Source organism: Neopsephotus bourkii, unplaced genomic scaffold (assembly GCF_033783945.1).
Source record: "Neopsephotus bourkii isolate Nb327-2 ecotype Australia unplaced genomic scaffold, CSIRO-AGI_Nbou_v1 NB_53, whole genome shotgun sequence".
Classification (NCBI taxonomy): domain Eukaryota; kingdom Metazoa; phylum Chordata; class Aves; order Psittaciformes; family Psittacidae; genus Neopsephotus; species Neopsephotus bourkii.
This window is the reverse complement of record NW_026900570.1, coordinates 14754269-14773064: the sequence shown is the minus strand read 5'-3', so window position 1 is coordinate 14773064 and position 18796 is coordinate 14754269. Positions and strand designations below refer to the sequence as shown.

Here is an 18796-nt window from a genome sequence, read left to right as displayed (position 1 = left end):
TGTGGCTCCATCATTGTTTCTTTTGAGCTGATAAATTAAGTAAATAAATCTAAATGGCCAGCCAAATAATGTAAAATTAAACTGTCAACCAGCACAGTTTGGTATTCCATAGATACTTTATCTGGAATATGTCTCCATATCCATAGTAGGGAAGAAGAAACCTGTTTAGAAAAAGTCATCTGTATCCAAAAACAGAAAAATACCCAGGCTGGAAGTTCTTGATACTTTAAATTCTGAACTTCAAATTCATATATCATTTTAGTGAGAAAAAAGACGTAGTTATTAAACAACATCTTGGGCTTACATAGTCATGACAACAGTAATACATGTGACATCCAGTTTTCTCGGTCTTTAATTATACTTTGCATGGCTTGACTGAAAACGAATGGTAGGAAATCAAGTGTGACTTCCTTAAGGCTTTGTTTTAGTATAATATGTGCAGAGGCTGTTTAGCCATGAGAGATTCTGCTCACTTTCCAAGTCCACTGGTTTTACTTACACATTTGGAGCAAATTTATTAAGTTCAATTTTTGATGATCCCCTAATAGCAGGGTGTAAATGGAAGAAGCTGTGCTTGAACCAGCCTGCAAGGACTGAGTCCAAGCGTATTCTTCTAAAGTGAACCCTGACAGATGTGTGGCTCAAATAAAGCTCATAAGGACTGACCTGATCCAGCCCATCTTGGAGGCAGTCTGCAGATGGGGCTGACACTGAAGTTCTGAAGTTGCACGTACCGTTGCCCCTCAGCTCATAAAATCCGCTCATCACATTTTAGCAATTTGAGGGAGCATAGATCCTACATCTTATATGTCCTGTTATTGCGAAGATGGAAAATTTCAGTACCATCTCTTGCTTGCTGTGAACTCAGAGTAGTGTGAAGGAGGTTGGCATGCTCAGATTTCACTTAAGAGATTAGGTGCTGGAAGATAAATTCTTTCTAAAGATGATAGATAGCTGGAATGTGCCGATGGCTGCATTGATTGCTTTTGAGTGTTTAGGAACAATGTAGGAATGAATGTAGGAAACTAATTTAAGCAATTTAAGTGATGTTTGTACATGAGTTATCTGAGTATCTCTGTGAGTCTTCAGCTTGTAAATGCTCCTAAAATGAATACAGGTGGAAATTATGTTGATGAATTTGTGCAAATGTTGTATGAGAATAGTCACACAGAAATTCTGTTAGAGATGCAATTAATATGCAGAGCTTTTGGCATCAGGCCTTCATCATCAGACACTAAAGGGTGTATTTTAAATTTACTTATATGTAAAACATGCAGTATATATGAGTCTTTTTTTAGTTTAAATTATTTTTTCTGTAGCAGTTTTTCAGAGCTGCACCTTGTTTTACTACCACTACATGTTGGTTTTGATGAATATGCAGTTACTTAGTAGTCTTCTGGTTTTACTTTTCTGTAAATCTTTTCAAGGCTTAAAAACAAGAGCTAAACCTTGTCACATGACAATTTCTGCTAAGTGAAGTGACTGCAATTATCAGAAAATCTGTCTATTGTTTCATGTTAAATTTAGTCTGTTTCTTAAATTACATTAAGGAGTGGCAGATAAGAAGAACAGAATGAGTGTAAAAAGTCTAAAATGTACGACTGCAACAACTGTTTTGATAGCATTATTTCTGTATTACTGTGTGCACAGCTTTTTTCTCTTTAACCGCTGGTTCTGTGTATAATAGTAATTTATGATTATTTTTGTTAGTTTGCAGCTTACACTAGAGATAATATTAATCAAGGGAACCATCAGTTCACAGTAGATTTTCCTGAAGCTAAATAGTGGTTTCAATAACACAGGTTTATATTAGTAAGTACAGGCAACATAACACTCTGACAGAACCAGTAAATAATGTTGGCCTGTAGAGAGTTGAAGTCAGATGCTCTTAAAATATGCATGCTGTTACATTCTTGGTTTTTAGAGGCATTAAATAAACCGTGGCTTTAGTCAATTACTAAAAAGTGACATGATGGAATTGTTGTTTTACTTTATTTTTAGCTCCTTAAGACAATGGAACAATATAAATTGCTGTTTGCTCCAAGAGAAGTAAAATTAATATACCCATTAGTTCTTCCTTACCACTTTAGGAAAGACTTCTCCATCAAAAGAACTCAGTTTCCCTTTATGCTTATGGCTACTTATATATATATATATACACAAATATATATATAAACCCATAAACCCAAATAGAACAAAAATGAACCCCAACTCTACTGCTTCACATTTGAGTTTTTCAGTTGTTTTTATGTCCGTCTTGCATTTGAAAAGGAAGGAGTAATTAAGTGCAACACAAGCTTACTTAAACAAAAATATCCTCTGAATTTTCAAAATTGCTCATTTCTTTGGTGCACTCTGTATGCTAAGCATTCTAAAATTTCAGTATAATAATACTGAAGTAATTTTGGAAGATTTAGAAATATTTATCTGATTTTTTTTCATACATACTATCCAAAACATTAATAGTGACTTTTTTTAGTACTTCTGAAAGGTGAGTTCTAAGGCTAGGCAAAACTATTTCATTCCGAGGAGAGAAAAACATACTTTTTGATCAGCCATTACATTTCCAAAATGCATTTTAATGAAGGCTTAAAAGCATAGTCTTGAAGAGCCAAGAGCAAAAGTAAAGGATTTTCTGAACTTTTTGAAATGGAAAAACTTGAGCATTTCATATCTTTTTTTGTTAATATACTCTTACATATAGAGGCTTTGCAGTAATACTGCTTTTATCTGTCCCTAAAAGAATACACGTACCTGCATTTTTCACCTTATCTTTTGAGAGTTAGAGCACAGAGATGGAAAATTTTGACAGGTGGCTTTCTGACTGTTTTCTAAGTTGTTTTCTTTTTTCATCATCTGCTACTATTGCTTCTATATGTCTCCATTTTCAAGCCTATATGTGGTTATATATTGATTCAGATTGGCCACTAATTTTATATATATATATATATATATATAAAAATATGTATGCCTGTATATTCTCTAGAAGTGCTTTGGAATGAATAGTAATGTTTGAAGGAAAGTATTTTTCCTTGGCACAAAGGTTAGCAAGAAAAAAAAACTAAATTCTGGGGTTTATATGGCAGCAAAATGGTAAACTAAGTCCATTTATTAATTTAGAGGAAAAGTTTCTGCTTCTTCCAGGTAATTCAGGTGAAGTGAGCCAGGTTCTGGACCTCTGCCTCTGCTTTGTCTGATAAGTTAGAGGGAGCACCCTGATTTCTTGCTCTACAGACAGGCCAAACACTTGTACATTAACTATTTTTTCTTTCATAACAAAGATGCTGATGTTTAATGGCTGTCTTCCAGTCTGAGAACACACGATTAGTGAAAAAGATGGAGGATAGCTTTACACATTCCTCCAGCAAGTCTCCTCTCCTTTTTTTTCAGTATCTCCACTGCATCAGGAACGTCATCCCTTTCCCATTACAGTCACATTTTTTTTCCGTGTTACTCTTATTTCTTGTTTTTTCTCAGTCACCTTGTCATTCAGTTCTTGGTCCTTCTTTCAGTCACCTACACTGTGTTTTGCTCTCCCTCCTACAGATTCCCACTATCTATCTTCAATTTCATGACCAGCTTTTTCCCCCTACATCTTTCCTTTTCTTTAAGTTTACTACGTTTCTCGCTTTTGTTTCACTGCTCTCTTCTCTTTTGTCTTTCAATTAGCTTTTCATTGTGAAATGAAAAAGTATTTTCTGCAGCCCACTGTTTTGTTTTAGCAATGATAAAACACACCGGTAAGCTTGCCTAGATTGGGGTTTATTTTCCACAAGAGCATGAAATACACTGGGAAAAAGAGAGAGTACCAGATTCAGGGGGTCTACACAGTGAGTTACTAGTCTTTCATCTACAGATAATGGCCAAGTTTTTTCTCTGTGACGAGGTATAGTCCTCCAAGATCTTGGCCTCTACTGTATTAGGTACAGCTCTTTTAGGAAATCCATACCTTGACAACCCAAAATTTAATGACATTGAAATTACTCAACAGCCCTGTGTACACAAATGAAATTTGTGTGTTAGCAATATTCCACTTTCAGTGCAATTAGTGCCACTCAATACATAGTGTCACTCAAGCATATAATTGACAACTCTGCATGTTACAATTGTTTGTTTGCTGAAGATTTCATTTGTTTGTTTACAACGAGGCTCCTAAAAGAACCCTAGCATTACCATCCTGAAGGTTCAAAGAGGACTGGCAGTTTCTGTTGTGATATTTATTGTATAAAGGTGCAGCACTATCTGGGAAATCGCAAAGTCTAATTTGCTGTTGCCTTACTGATAATGTCACTTACCTCTGTGCAAAGTGGACCCCAAAGTTATCTCTCTAAATTCACAATATTTATGCTTGCTTTTTAGTGGTGTAACTAATTCCGCAGGGTGCCAGCTCATGCAGCCCTGCATGTTTGCTGGCCCAACAGGGTTTTTTAGCCTAGCAGCTCAGTTCCTTGGCACTAAACGTCTGATTCAAGAGCAGTGAAGGAAAGAGATGCATATGCTGCTAGTCTTTGGCGACATAAAAGCATTTCAGGGACTGGCACAAGGTGATCAAAGTTTAAAATATTTTCAGTTTGGCCAAACTGGCCATCAGCCAATCTCAGAATTTGGCAGTTTGATGCATGTGGCCTAAGGCGATAAAGCATTATTTTTCACACCTAGATTCGGTACTGAGAGCAGCTCAGCTGGCATCAGGAATTGGGGAAAATCTGAAAGGACATGGAGAGTTTCAAAGTAAATGATGTGTGTTAGGCACAGTGTTGGCACGGAACAGTACAGTTTTTTCTACATTTTTCATAAAATAGTTATTTTCAGAGCCTTGCTTCACTGGTTTGCGTATTCATACATATGTCTTTGAGGTGCAGCTTGCAGGTTTTAAAGGATTTTTTTAGCAACTTTTAAGATAATTATAAAATTAATACATTTAGGGAAATTTAATTTTGATCTAGATTCATACATGTGTAATAGTCGATGACAAAGAACAATTGTGGTGGAGGTTTGATTACAAACATGTTTGATCACAGTGTCAGTGCCTCAAGAATTAATTAGTTAATATTGCTAAATTTATACTAAGCTGTTACAAAGATTGACATTCTGATTCCTTTACCTTTTGTGGTGATGATAATCAGACACACCAGGCTAAGAGAATATTTATTTGCGTGAAGGTTTTATTCAGGCAGTGGTGCTAAACAAAGTCCTTATCAAACAAAGCCAGTGGCTGTGTAGTAAATCAGCTGTATGCCACCCTTCTGTATCCCTTATGTTTTTCACAAATTGCTTGCAGTTTGAACTGGGTATGTTTCATAAGTTGTTTGCATCAAATTGACTTCTGCATAATCAAATGCACCCTCTTAACATTTGTGTTTTGTCTAAAAAAGGAAACTTAAAAATGAAAGTGCATCTGTATGAATACATATGGCTTTGTTTAGCAATTTTTGCTGTATATATGGCTGATCTCAATTCCCTAGAAATCTTTCACTGCAAGGACTTTTATTTGTGTGAACATATAGCCTAAAAAATCAGACAGACTTCTCCAATATTTTCGAATTTCACTGGGTTGCAGGTTTTAGCTGAGGAATGCTATATGACGAAAAGTGATTATACAGTAGAAAAGTACAAGAGAGATTGTGCATCTCTTGAGCACATACTTAGAATGCCTTATTACTAGCTACTGACTCTTCAGGTTTGTTAGGAAGTCACTGGCGCTCTTCTGGCACTGCTGCATCTCCAGAGCACTCTCCCTATTGTATATTCACTTAACTCTGACAGTTCTGTTTCATAGAATATTTATATGCCATTATTTAGTTTAAAACTACAACAGTAAAACTCTATAGAAATATTTTGTCACACCAGAATCATGCATATCTGTTATTTGGCTATCCACTGCTTAATCTCTTGAAAGGATTCTTTCAGTTGGCCTTCTGACCCACCACATTATCTCTCTAGGTCATTGGGCAATGTACTTAAGTAGCTGGTGTTTTCTTCAGCATTTTCTAATGGTACTGTACCTTTGGCCCTGTATTCAAAGATAACACCTGAACATGACACAGAAACTACCTACCTACCAAGTTGGACTATGTAAAAAAAAAATAAATGAAAAGAATATGTTACTGAAAATAAAATACTTATAAATTATATAATTTGATTAAAAAATGTTTGAGATACTCAGACCTACAGAAAAAGTAAAATATTTTCATGACTAGGAGAAGAATATGTACATATTTTCTGAAATTCAGAACCAGGAATGGTACCTCAAATGAATATATGCATTCAAAAGTACTTTCCTTTTTTCCCTGGAAGAACCTTCCCTGGTTCCCTTAAACCTGATATAATGCCTCCTTTCAGCAAAATACCTGCACATGATGTTTAAATTTTTGTCTCTTACTAAGTCAAATGATTTCACTAGTTCTTGGCAAGTTAAAGTGCATTATGAAGTACATGGGCTCATAAGCTCTTTATGATTCTGCACTCGGAGCTTCTTTGTAAGAGTGCTAAAAAGACATCACAGGACAAAGAAGAACAAGTTCCACCTGAGTTAAAAGCAGTGCATATCTTGGGTTGGAGAAGGAGTGTGTGGAGAGGTTGAAGCAGAACATGTCAGGTGAGAGTATTCATTTTTCTGTTTATCCTGTTGAGTTTAACTTTTCTAGCCTGTTTTGTTAAGTGGATACAGGCTCAGAATTCTAAATAGGGAGGAAAAAGTGCATTTTGAGGAGCTAAGCATGGTGTGTTTCAAATCAGACTTTCAACAGAATCTACACTTGCATGTTTTTACAGCCTGGCCAGGCAGATAAATTTGAACACCTGTGTTTCCAACCACCTGCCTGCAAGTACATACAAAGCTGTTAGAAGGTGACTATGCAAATACCTCTGCTTAGGTTTCTTACAGTAGATAGACTTGTGCATAAAACTCACAACCTGTGGTTGGCACATTCTTCTTCCTGAAAAAGAAAAGATCAAACCTGAGTCTACCAGGGATTTAATGGGGTCAACAGTCATGCTGAAATCTTTGAGATTAGAATTTTATTTTATTTTCTTTAATAACAAGCTTAATTCTCTAAAAGTCATTGTATTTTAGAGATTTCATGCACTGGGTAAAAGTGCCTGTGACCTGAGTCACTGATTCTTACTGGACATTTGGAAAGCCCGAAGTACTTTATTTCTTGTAAGCTCTGTGAGTACTCTGTTAGGAAAGGTTCAGAGTAAACAGGGTTATAGCATTAACTGTCTGTACCACTACTGCTGAGATGAAATGGAGTTCACTTGAAGTATCAGCACCCACCATTTAATTTATGTATTCATTTGCTTTTTTTTTGTTTGGTTGGTTTTTTGGGTTTTTTTTTTTTGTTTGTTTGTTTGTTTGTTTTTTGACAGAGGATAAAGATTTCTGTGGAAACAAATTACAGCCTTCAGCATTGGCAGGAGTTCATTTCAAACACATTTTCTGAACACTCTGATTTGGCAGGTGCTTTTATGAGATTTACCATTCTGGGAGCCTAAACCTTTCACTGCTGGCAAAAGTTTTTCCCCACACCAGCAGAAGATTAGCTTTGCCTTGAAGGAGAGTGGGTTTGAAGGACATGGCTAAGGCATTGACTGGGGTAAACCTTTGGCACATCACCATGTCTGTCTTTTAAATAGAATGACTTTGTAGGTAAAATATAAAACTAGCTTGATTGAAGGTATACTTTATGTGAAAAGAGATATCTGGTATCATGAAGGGTAGAACCATAGCAAAGAGTTTCAAATAAATGGCAAGAGGAACTGATTGGCAAAGGTGCTGAATTGGAGCTCAATGGAAGCATTATTGTTTGAAAGCCAGACACTGCCTACCTGTGCCTGAAGGCTTATGCAGTGAAACCAGAGAAGCTGATTCCCCCACAGCACCCTTGGCTGTTGCAGGAGAGAGCTACACCACCCAGCACAGCCTTACTTCTACCTCCCCATCCCCTCAACTGACAAAAATAGGTTAATGGTTGTTTTCTGTTTTGTGTAAGGGGGATTGCCACAGCTGTGCTTTTAGAGGTTAGCCATCCCTCTTAGAATGCCTTGTTCCCCTCATCCAAGAGGCACCTTAGCCACAGGACACATCAGTGCACTTTCTCTCTTCCCTTAAGAATTAGTATTTATGGCTTGATTTATTTTAGTTGAGGTTTCATTTTCTGTCTGAGAGTTGCCTACAATATCCCTCCTAACAAGAGATTGCAAAAAACTTTGGATTTTGTGCTATGTGATTGCTTAACAGTTGGGGAGCCTAGTAAGCCCACTTCTAGCTACAGAAACATAGCCTTTATACCAAACAACAAGGTGTGCCTTAATCCCTCCAGGGCTGGCAACACAGAAGACACCCTGTGGCTGTCTATAATTCCTTATCTTCTGTTGCATGTAGACTCAGACCAGCCGTCAACCAGAATAACCTGTTAATCCTTTGTATATAACCATTTATTCCTCTCTGGAATGATTCCACAGGGTCAGTGATTGTATTCAGCATTGATTTCAATTAATTTAGCAGACCTTCAAAAAGGCCATAAATTTGAATCAGGTGCACCAGAAAATCATCACCATTAGTGTGTCAGAGTGACGGTATAAACTGCACTTTCAATTTACAAAGGTACAGGCTGAGCAGTCTGCATTGTGACCATGCATTTAAAATCTGGAATATTCAGAATACATTACAGGATGTTGATCTGTAAAGTAACAGTTGTGATTTTCTTTCACGCTTATCTTGTGCATGGATCGTAGTTGTCTGTGAGTTTAAAGCCCATAGCAATAGTGTACTAACTATATTGAATTTCTGCTTTGAGAAACTTAGGTACAGTCAGCTTGTGTAAAGATTATGCATAATATTGGCTGCTTAGGAAGACTTGTCTTCTTTAATGCAATGTTACCATATGAAAAAATGTTCTAGTGCATTCAGAGCTGAGCTAGCTTGTAGCTAACAAATTTGATTAAGCAATAAAATCAGTTTTGTTTGTGCATCTTGACGAGAACTGACAAGTGAGCATATAAAGCATTTCTCTCAAGTCTGTAAGCTGAGAAATGTCTTAGGAAAGCAAGCATCTGAAATATACCATAAAATATCTGACAGTATACTCTAGAATTTCTGCCTAAATGAATGTCTAGGATGCTTGAGAGCACACTCAGCATTTTCATAATCCTTTAATAGGAATAGGTACCTGTTCTGTCAGCTCTGATAGTTTCTCAAATGATAATTTCTCTGTCTATACCTTTTACGTGTTCCTTCATGATGTCTAAAGTTAAAACTGTATTCCTGAGGAAAGCTGGGGTCATGTATGCACCTGAGGAACGTTAAGCAATCATTACATCCACTATTTCACAATCCAAAGACTGCAAAATAGTGAAGTATGAAAATACTTTTGTTTTTCTTTCCTGGTAGATGTCCGTAGAAGAACAATTTATGAGTACCACAGGGTGGAACTACAGATGTCAAAGATTACCAATCTGTCAGCTGTGGAAATGATACCTCTTCCAAGTAAGTAAAACCTAACATGTGCAGGAGCCAGATATGGAAAAGATCCCCCTCCCAGAAGCACACAAGATCTTAAATATTTTGTTTATCTGTAGATTTGAAATCATGAACAGATTTGTTTGTCCTCTCTCAGATTTAGTTCCAGGTGGATGATACATTATCCAGTACATCCTCATGTATCTCCAGTTTGTTTATAGGTACATAGCTCCCAGTAGGTTTTGAGCGAAATTTGTGCCAAATAATATTTTTTTTAAGAAGAACGATTATATTGCCTTGAAATTCATTCCTCAGGAAAAAAAAAGAACAATTTCCATGCTTGCAAGGCAAACACGAATTCTTCTGTGCACAGTGCATTATATCACAAAGGAATGTCCTCAAACACATTTTGCAGTTCATCTCTCTCTTTTGTCCAAGGTAAAACTACATGGTTTAGAAATCTGTGGGTTTAAACTGCCAGCTGTACTACTGTGGAAAAAACAAAAACAGTTATTTTTCTTTTTTATAGTCCAATTATAGTTCTTGCACACTTTCCTGCCAGCCTTATTTTCTGCTTATGACTGAATGTTAGCAACACCACAGAACATGGGAGCCATGGAAGAATAAGATTTAAGGAAATACTTAATATAAAGAAAAAAGATAAAAAAAATCAATGAAGCTGAATGAACAGATGTGGAAGTGGAAATATATTTACAAATAGAATCCTACAGATAAAATGTACCTTTGTGCACAGAGTTGTGCAATGCTCTGTAATAGGCTGGGTTTGGTATCTTATTTTGGATGCGTGTGAACCTATGGAGTCCCTAAATATATATTATCAGATGTATCCTTTTGTGCTTTTAATGAGAATTATTTATGACATTAATGTAATAATTTGTGTTTGTTTATCTACATCCCAGCTTGTCTTCAGTTTACCAGCTGTGGTCCTTGTGTCACTGCCCAGATTGGTTTCAACTGCAGCTGGTGCAGCAAACTCCAAAGGTAAAGAAAAGGATTTTTCTTTTTTGCATGGGTGTGCAGCTGTGCTCAAAGACATCCAAAAACATTGCCTATAGGCTATTCAGTGCAAAGGGTTGTTATATTTTGGTCTTAAGTATACGCATTCACACGAATTTGTATTGCAATCAGTAACAACATAATCGTCTCATTTCACTTCAGCAAAGTAATTAGGCAAGAATAGTCAAAGAGCTTAGAGTTAAGCCCTTTCTCCTACATCTTCAATCCCACTTTATAATCTTTTTGGAGAAGAACAAGAAGTAGAAATTATAACAAAATTCGTATTTTCTCACTATAATAATATATAATAATTTAACCACATGGAGATGTGCAGTGGTAATGTAACTAAAAAGACCTACTTGTTCTCTTAAAAGTAGAGAGACCGAAACACCCAAAGAGTCAAGTATTTTCTTTTTTAATCTCTCATTATAGTTACTGGGTACACTGAGTCTCCTCACCCTCTTGCTGCCACATTGATGAGGACATCCAAGTCAGTAGCAGGAACGATTTAGATTCTAAGCAGCTGGAGCACAGGACAGCAAAATGTGAACTCTGCAGCTATAGCTTTTCCAAAAAGTTCTTCACTCAATGGTCTTTATTAACCTTCAAAGCAAGAACTTATTTAATACCAGTTCTCTGACACAAAATGCAGTATCATAATGGGTATTTACTGTCGTCACGTTTTTCAACCCTACTGATTAGGTTCAGAAATGTTATGTATGAAATGGATTCATAATAAAGGAGAAAAGGCTATTAACGTTCTAAAATAGAATAATTTGAAACCGTATTGAATAACTGGTAAATGAAGTTTGTATGGAATTAGGAACCTGGGGTCACTTTTATTATGTTTTCTTAAGCTTCAACTCCTTTAGTAAGTAATTTGCAAAGTCACTCTGTTCTTAGTTTGTCTTTCAAAAAAACTTGTTTTAGTGGAATTAAAGATACATGAAATCAAGTCATAGTAAACATGGCAAATTTCTCCAAGACTAAGGGTACTTGTAGAAAACTGTCCCAGGCAAGCATGAACTTCCTTGCTTTATCCAATTTCTTGCTTTCAAGCATTGCTTGATTCTCCCATTAATAAACGTTGTAGCACTGAGTTTCTATTGGCTTTGATTTAATCAAGGTCTGTTGCTTTGTGGCCAGTGTTCTCATTTCTTTTTTTATAAACTCAATTATATGAAAAAATATTAAAATATAAAAAAAATATGGTAAAGATCATCTTATGAAGAACAGGCAAACCTTGAGATCCTTTGTGATTTTCTGTAGTTTCTTGATTACTGAGTTTCTTGAGTTCTGGAATTTCTGGAAAATCTATTTCACTCATTGTGGAGAACTAAAACAGTTTTATCCTTCACCTTTAGCAGGAAGCAATAGCACCATGTAGTCGCACTGTATTCCCTTCCACATATTTGCATGATTTTCTGGATGCCCCTTCACATCTGGGAATTTACTGCTGAAAAATATATGGTCTCAATGCATTTTTGTATTAAAATAAATTTGTATTAAAATAATCTTGCTTTCCATCTTGCCTGTGAAGATCACACTGCAATCAAAGATGAACCTACTGTGTGGCAGTCCTGCACTGTTTCCCAAAAACAGCTGGCTCCACACAGCAGCATGGTTGTGCCTTTGATATGCAGCAGCAGCAGATAGGCTGAACGGTTTTATTACTATTACTAACAGTAGTGAGATTGTCATTTCACGCAGACTGTGTTTGGACATTGTTTAACTAGCAGCAAAAGCAGGAACTGGAGTCAATTACCTAAAAAAAGGTAAGCAAGGGAAGTGCAAACTAAGATTATGCCCCTATGTGGGAATTTCAGTAGTTTAAGAATAGTCACACACTCCAATCTGCATTTGCAAAGGTGAATGCTATTCAGCCAGGTTTAAGCAAATAGAGGACTGTGTATACAATCATAAAGCAGGTCAGAATGGAAGGATCCACTAGAAGTCATCCAGTCTAACCTCTTACTGAAAGCAGGGCCAGCTGTGAGATCAGACCAGTTTGTTCCTGATTTCGTTCAGCTAGGTCTTGGGAACCTCTGGGGCTATAGTCCAATCCCCTGAACATCTTAATTTTATACTTAATGCTAGATTACACACCTCATTTTTTCAACTTGTTACTTCCTCCAGAAGCATGGCTCTGATGATGGTGCCAGCCTCAGGCCCCATTGCCTTTCTTGCACTCTTCTGCTTCTGAAATGAGCAGTTTATTTCAATTAATTCAGTTCTACAGAGAAGTAAATCTGAAATAGTAAGTGGATACATATTTTGTGAAAAGAGGCAACTTGCTTTCCAAAATGTGATGACTGAGCATTTAGTTAGGGTACATTACATTGCAGGATCATTGTGATCAGGACTCATTCCAGTCTCAGCTTTGATAATTTTCTGCTCCCTACTAGTTCTAGATACTCTCACCTGCCTTCTGGTAAAGTGCCATTCTTCTTCTACCTTGCTGTTCCTCAGCATGTATATTCATTTTAGGAAGATGTAAAAAAAGCTTATTCCATTCTCACTGGAGATGTCTGGATCACAGGAGAGTACTCAGAATCCTTTACTTCAATACCACTTTGCAGTTTTTCTCCCCTCAGACATAAATTCAGTGTGTTAAAATGTTCTTTTTGCATGTGATGAAGAAGCACTTGCTCAACGAGAAAACCTAACTGTCCTGGTTAAAAATCATAAAGGATGGAAAGCTGTGAGTTCTTTCATCACAGTGCTCCAGCTTTTTCTGCATGTCACTCTGTTCAACCACCAGCCTTGTAAATCAGCCTAGACTTTTATCTCCTGTTGTGATATTCATTGCTCTGCTGCAGCAGAGTAAAATCTGCTTGAGTAAACAAGAGGAAAGCATTATGTGAAGTATTAACTTAGACTTTCAGAAGTGCCTAGAGTACAAAGAAAATTAATGTTTACAGCCCACTTTCAAATTAGTTCTCATAGGGGTTTTTGAAATAAGCAGAAGCAGATGCTTAGAAGTAATGCCTGAGTAGTGCTTCTGGGTTGCAGAGGTGACTGGACACATTGGTATGGGAGGTGAGAAACCAAAAGCTGTCTCTCTTGGCTGTAGATAAAGCCCAGGGTGGAGAAGGCAATTAGCCTTTGGTACAAAAGCCTGAAGAAGGCTTCGAACTTGATGTTGACGGGTTTCCAGCATGCCAGTAACCTACTGACTGACCTAGTGCTTTGATTTCTGCAGAGGCAGAATGCCTGTTTGCTAGAGAGGGAGCAACAGGGGTCAGATATGGCTTTAACAGACAGTCATGTTCCTGCTGTGGAGCCATGGTAGCACTTTGGTACAATAGAGTAAGATCTCCCAGAGCAGATAGACTTCTATGTGCATAACAAGTAAACATGTATCCAGTGGGAAACAAAACTCTATGCCAATTCTACAGTCTTTTTTCTCAACAAGTTCTGACCCCATTTAGCCAGAGCAACATTACTACCAGGAACAGCATCATGTATGTTTATTTCCCTTGCATAAAATCTAAACCATATTTTATATCATTCACATAACAAAGTACAGTTGTTGGAAAAACAGAAAGTTTATATAAAACTTGCAAATGCACAAGGAAAATTGACCAGCAGAACCACTGCAGAGTAACCGTACACCCCCATGTGGGCAGTCTGTATTGGAATGAAAATAACTTTATTCTACAACAGTGGGTTGTTTCCAACCTGGAACTCCAGCCCAGCTGCTGAGCAAACTCTGCAATCTTTAGAGAAGTAGGCTCTTCTTATAGTTGCAAAATCCTCTACTGCTGTCACTATTTACAAGCTTAAATCTCAGTTTGCCTTTTTATAAAGAATCATCAAGCTGTCCACTCTGAAATCTAATCTAACATATGTCATACAATTTCATCACCACTAATGCAAGGGCAAAGGCGCATAATGTTTTGTTTGGTTTTTTTTTACTTCAGCAGATGGAGGATCCCCCTAGGAGCTGCTTTTTTTTTTTTTTAACTGTGTATGTTTTATAACTGTTCCACAAGCAAATCTGTTCCATAAGTAAAAGAGACTAATTGTAAATATGTAAGCTAAGACGATATCATAGCTTTCCCCTAAAAAAGGATCTATGTCTATAAAATAACAAGCACTTAGCATCTCTCTCATAGTAGCCACCTGTGGCTGAAACTTGGATTATTTGCTCTTAATTATCCCTGACCACCTAACGCTTAAAAACAGGGAGAATTCATTAATATCAGATCTGTTTATATCATCTTTTCATGCTTCTGAAAATATTTGTATTATCTATGCACGTGGTATGTCCTGCATGTTAGAGATGTCATTTTTTAGGAGAATTTTTGGAAGCTTTAAGGCAACTTTGATGTTATTTTGTAGGTTCAATTTGTACAACTTGTATTACTGCAATAGTGAGTTCCCTTGGAAATATTTTAATTGCCCAAGAAATAAATTGTGTTTATTAACTGTAAAAGAGTTGGCACTGAAATACAATGGAAGTATGATGCTTGAATGATTAAGGAATTTTTAAAAGCCACATTTATATTTTGAAAATATTTGCGTTCAGATTCTTTAGATATTTATGGTTTTGATGAATTTCAGGAAAGTCTCAGATTTCAGCAGAGAAGTGATACTGGTATTTCATAAGTTCAGAAATAAGCAGACAAAGAACTGACTCCTGCAACCTGTGCATGTTGAAGACTCAGGTTTTGCATGTGTCTCACGTTTCACTTCATTAACACACAGGATAAAAGTATCTCCCAGTCCTTGCACCATCCCTTAGGTTTGGTGTGGTACTGTCACCCCAACACTGGAAATAGAGAACTAGAATACTGAAGGACTAATGGCAAGTGCTGCATACAGTCTAGATGACTTATTCAGCTGTCACTGCTGGTATCTGTATTCAACTTTTAAATCATCAAAACTGGCTGCTCACCAAAAAGCCTAATGGCTAGATCCACAAGGATGTTTTTCTAGCTGACTTACTTAGGTTTTCAGGGGAAGCTATGCAGAATGGGAGAGCACTACTAAAAGTTCTTTTTTACCAAAATCTAGACTTAAGTATCTAAGACCAGAAAGGTCTCTAGGCCTCACACACTTTCTCTCAGTTTACAAGAAGATCTTGCTCATGTTAAGTGCTTAAATGTACATTTATCCTTAAGACTTTTCCAGACTATGAAATTGTCTTAAAAACTTAAGTTTTCCAGACTATGCATTGAATAATCAGGTTTGCAATTATACATTTTATGGTATTGACCCATGGAGTGCAAACCCCCAGTCTGAGAAGTGTCCTGAACAGGCTATGCAAATTCTTCCTGTGTGTAGTGATGAGCTGTGCCCTCTAGGCAGTTATTCTGACCATGTGTGTGCACACGGCTCCCAAAGCTTCTTGTACTCTCAAAACAATCCTGAGCTAAAAAGGTGAAAGAATCCAATTTGTTACACATTTTGCTTCAATGCTTAATCCTGTATGCCAGCAGCAACACTAGTTGTGTAGATGAAAAGATTACAGCTGTTTTTTATGGAATGAGTTCTGAACAAAGTGAAAATTCAGAAATGTGTCTGGGAATAGTAGCAATAATGTAATTTATATCTTGATACTTATAATCTTTTATTATTATAATGACTGTTCCCATCTAAGCAGGTAATAAAGAAAGAAGTTGTTTTGCATTCCATGATGATTAATGGGAGAGTGGGGAAGGGAGAATCTTCAGGCACTTGCACTTCTTAAGAAAACATTTCACAGTTGAAAAATGAAGAGACAGTTTTCCATGGTGCCTTTATGGTAATTGGGATTAAAAAATGCTTCTTATTTGTCTTCTGAACTTTTGGGCAAGCTTGAAATGTCTTGTTTGTTTATTCTTCCTTTAGAAAGGAGTTGGAAAAATGTTTAGCTAACTTTTAAATCTGAGTTTATGTCTGGAAATTTTGAATATCAGGGAGGAGGGAAAGAGGTCATTTTTTTGTTATTCTGTATATGCCATCTGACAAGACCTATTCTAATAGATTGAATCTAATATTGTAATATAAGTAACAGTCTTATATAATCTAAACTATTTATCAGCTGAGCAAAGTAACACCCATATAGAATTACAAAAAAAAAGAGCACATGAATAGATATCATATTATCTGACTGCATAAACCCCTTGTTTTACAAAAGAAAATAATTAAGCCCAAATAGGAAACATTGAGTTTTTCTCCACACATAAAAGACAGACTAGGGACAATGTGGGCCCTCTCTGGAAGCTATCAGGTGAACTGGCTACCCTGGATTTGGAGAAGGCTGAGGTTTACCTCAGTCTTCACTGGGAAAGGCTCTGACCATACCACCAAAGTCTTGGAAGGCAGACGCAGGAACTGTGAGAATGAAGACCTTGGGCCCATTGTAGGAGAGGGTCTGGTTCAAGACCATCTTAAGAACCTGAACATACACAAGTCCATGGGTCCTGATGAAATCCATCCACAGGTCCTGAAGGAGATGGCGAATGAAGTTGCTAAGCCATTGACCATCATATTTGAAAAATCATGGCAGTCAGGTGAAGTTCCCAATGACTGGAAAAAGGGAAATATAACCCCCATTTTCAAGAAGGGGAAAATGGATGACCCAGGGAATTACAGACCAGTCAGTCTCACCTCTGTGCCTGCCAAAATCTTGGAGCAGATTCTCCTGGAAGGCATGCTAAGGCACACGAAAAACAACAAGGTGCTTGGTGACAGCCAGCATGGCTTCACTAAGGGGAAATCCTGCCTGACCAATTTGGTGGTCTTCTATGATGGGGCTACGGAACTGAGGGACAGGGGTAGAGCAGTTGATGTCATCTACCTGGACTTGTGCAAACTGTTCGACACTGTCCCGCATGACATCCTTGTCTCTAGATTGGAGAGACATCAATTTGATAGGTGGACTACTCGGTGGATAAAAACTGGCTGGATGGCTGCACCCAAAGAGTTGTGGTCAGTGGCTCAATGTTCGGCTGGAGACCAGTAATGAGTGGTGTCCCCCAGGGATCGGTGTTGGGACCAATCTTGTTTAACATCTTTGTCGCTGACGTGGACAGTGGGATTGAGTGCACCCTCAGCAAGTTTGACGATGACACCAAGCTGTGTGGTTTGGTTGATACGCTGGAGGGAAGGAATGCCATCCAGAGGGACCTTGACACGCTTGTGAGGTGGGCTGATGCCAACCTCATGAAGTTTATCCATGCCAAGTGCAAGGTCCTACACCTGGGTTGGAGCAATCCCAGACACAGCTACAGGTTGGGCAGAGAAGAGATTCAGAGCAGCCCTGCAGGGAAGGACTTGGGGGTGCTGGTCAATGAGAAAATGAACATGAGCCAGCTTCAGTGTGCGCTTGCAGCACAGAAAGCCAAGTGTATCCTGGGCTGCATCAAAAGGAGCGTGACCAGCAGCATGTTGAAGGAGGTGATCCTGCCCCTCTACTCTGCTCTTGTGAGACCTCACCTGGAGTATTGTGTGCAGTTTTGGTGTCCTCAACATAAAAAGGACATGGAACTGTTGGAACAAGTCCAGAGTAGGGCCACGAGGATGATCAGGGCACTGGAGCACCTCCTGTATGAAGACAGGCTGAGAAGGCTGGGGCTGTTGAGCCTGGAGAAGAGAAGGCTGTGTGGAGACCTGGAACTAGATGATCTTAAGTGCCTTTCCAACCCTAACTATTCTATGATTCTATGTACTCCAGCCCCCCAGCAGGGACACCTTCCACTAGGTCAGGTGGCTCAGAGTCCACCCAGCCTGACACTGAACATTTCCAGGAATTAGGCATCTACCTTCTTTCTGGGCAACCTGTTCCAGTATTTCACCACCCTCATTATAAAGATTGTCTTTCTCATACCTACTTTAAATCTGCCTCCTTAGAGTGAAGGATGGACCATGTTAAATGCCTTCAGGAGTCCAGATAAATGAAGTCTGTAGCTACTACCTTGTCTACTGATGTAGTCACTTCATCACAGAAGGACACTAGGTTGGTTTAAGTGCTCCCTTTTAAATACTTCCTCACTTTAAGTATTGGAGTGTTTATTATTCCTTGGGGCTTTCTGTTTGGTTTGGGGTTTTTTGTTTGTTTTGTTTGGGGTTTTTTTTTGGTTTGGTTTGGGGTTTCTTTTGCTTTAGGGATGTTACATATTTCAGTTCCAAATTAAAAGATGGGAGGAAAACTTAACTGATTTATACTCAGGCTGGTTTTATCACAACAGTAACTGTCAGTAGCGTGCTGTTATTACAAAATTGGCCACAGTATCTTAGCCATTGAATTGCAAAATTTAAAAAAAAAAATAATAAAAGAGGCATTTGTGTGGATTAAGTAAACCACCAGAGGGAGCATATATAATCCAA

The 18796-nt window shown here is 37.8% G+C and overlaps 1 protein-coding gene across 2 annotated transcripts in view; it reads left to right on the top strand.

Annotated features, from left to right (window-relative positions):
- The window catches only part of PLXDC2 (plexin domain containing 2), a 264806-nt gene that overhangs the window by 198156 nt on the left and 47854 nt on the right, over nt 1-18796 (top strand). For both annotated transcript variants that reach the window (XM_061352104.1, XM_061352114.1), the window contains 2 exons: nt 9395-9490; nt 10384-10465. In XM_061352104.1, the coding sequence (XP_061208088.1) occupies nt 9395-9490; nt 10384-10465 (178 nt within the window). The remainder of the gene's footprint in view (nt 1-9394; nt 9491-10383; nt 10466-18796) is intronic.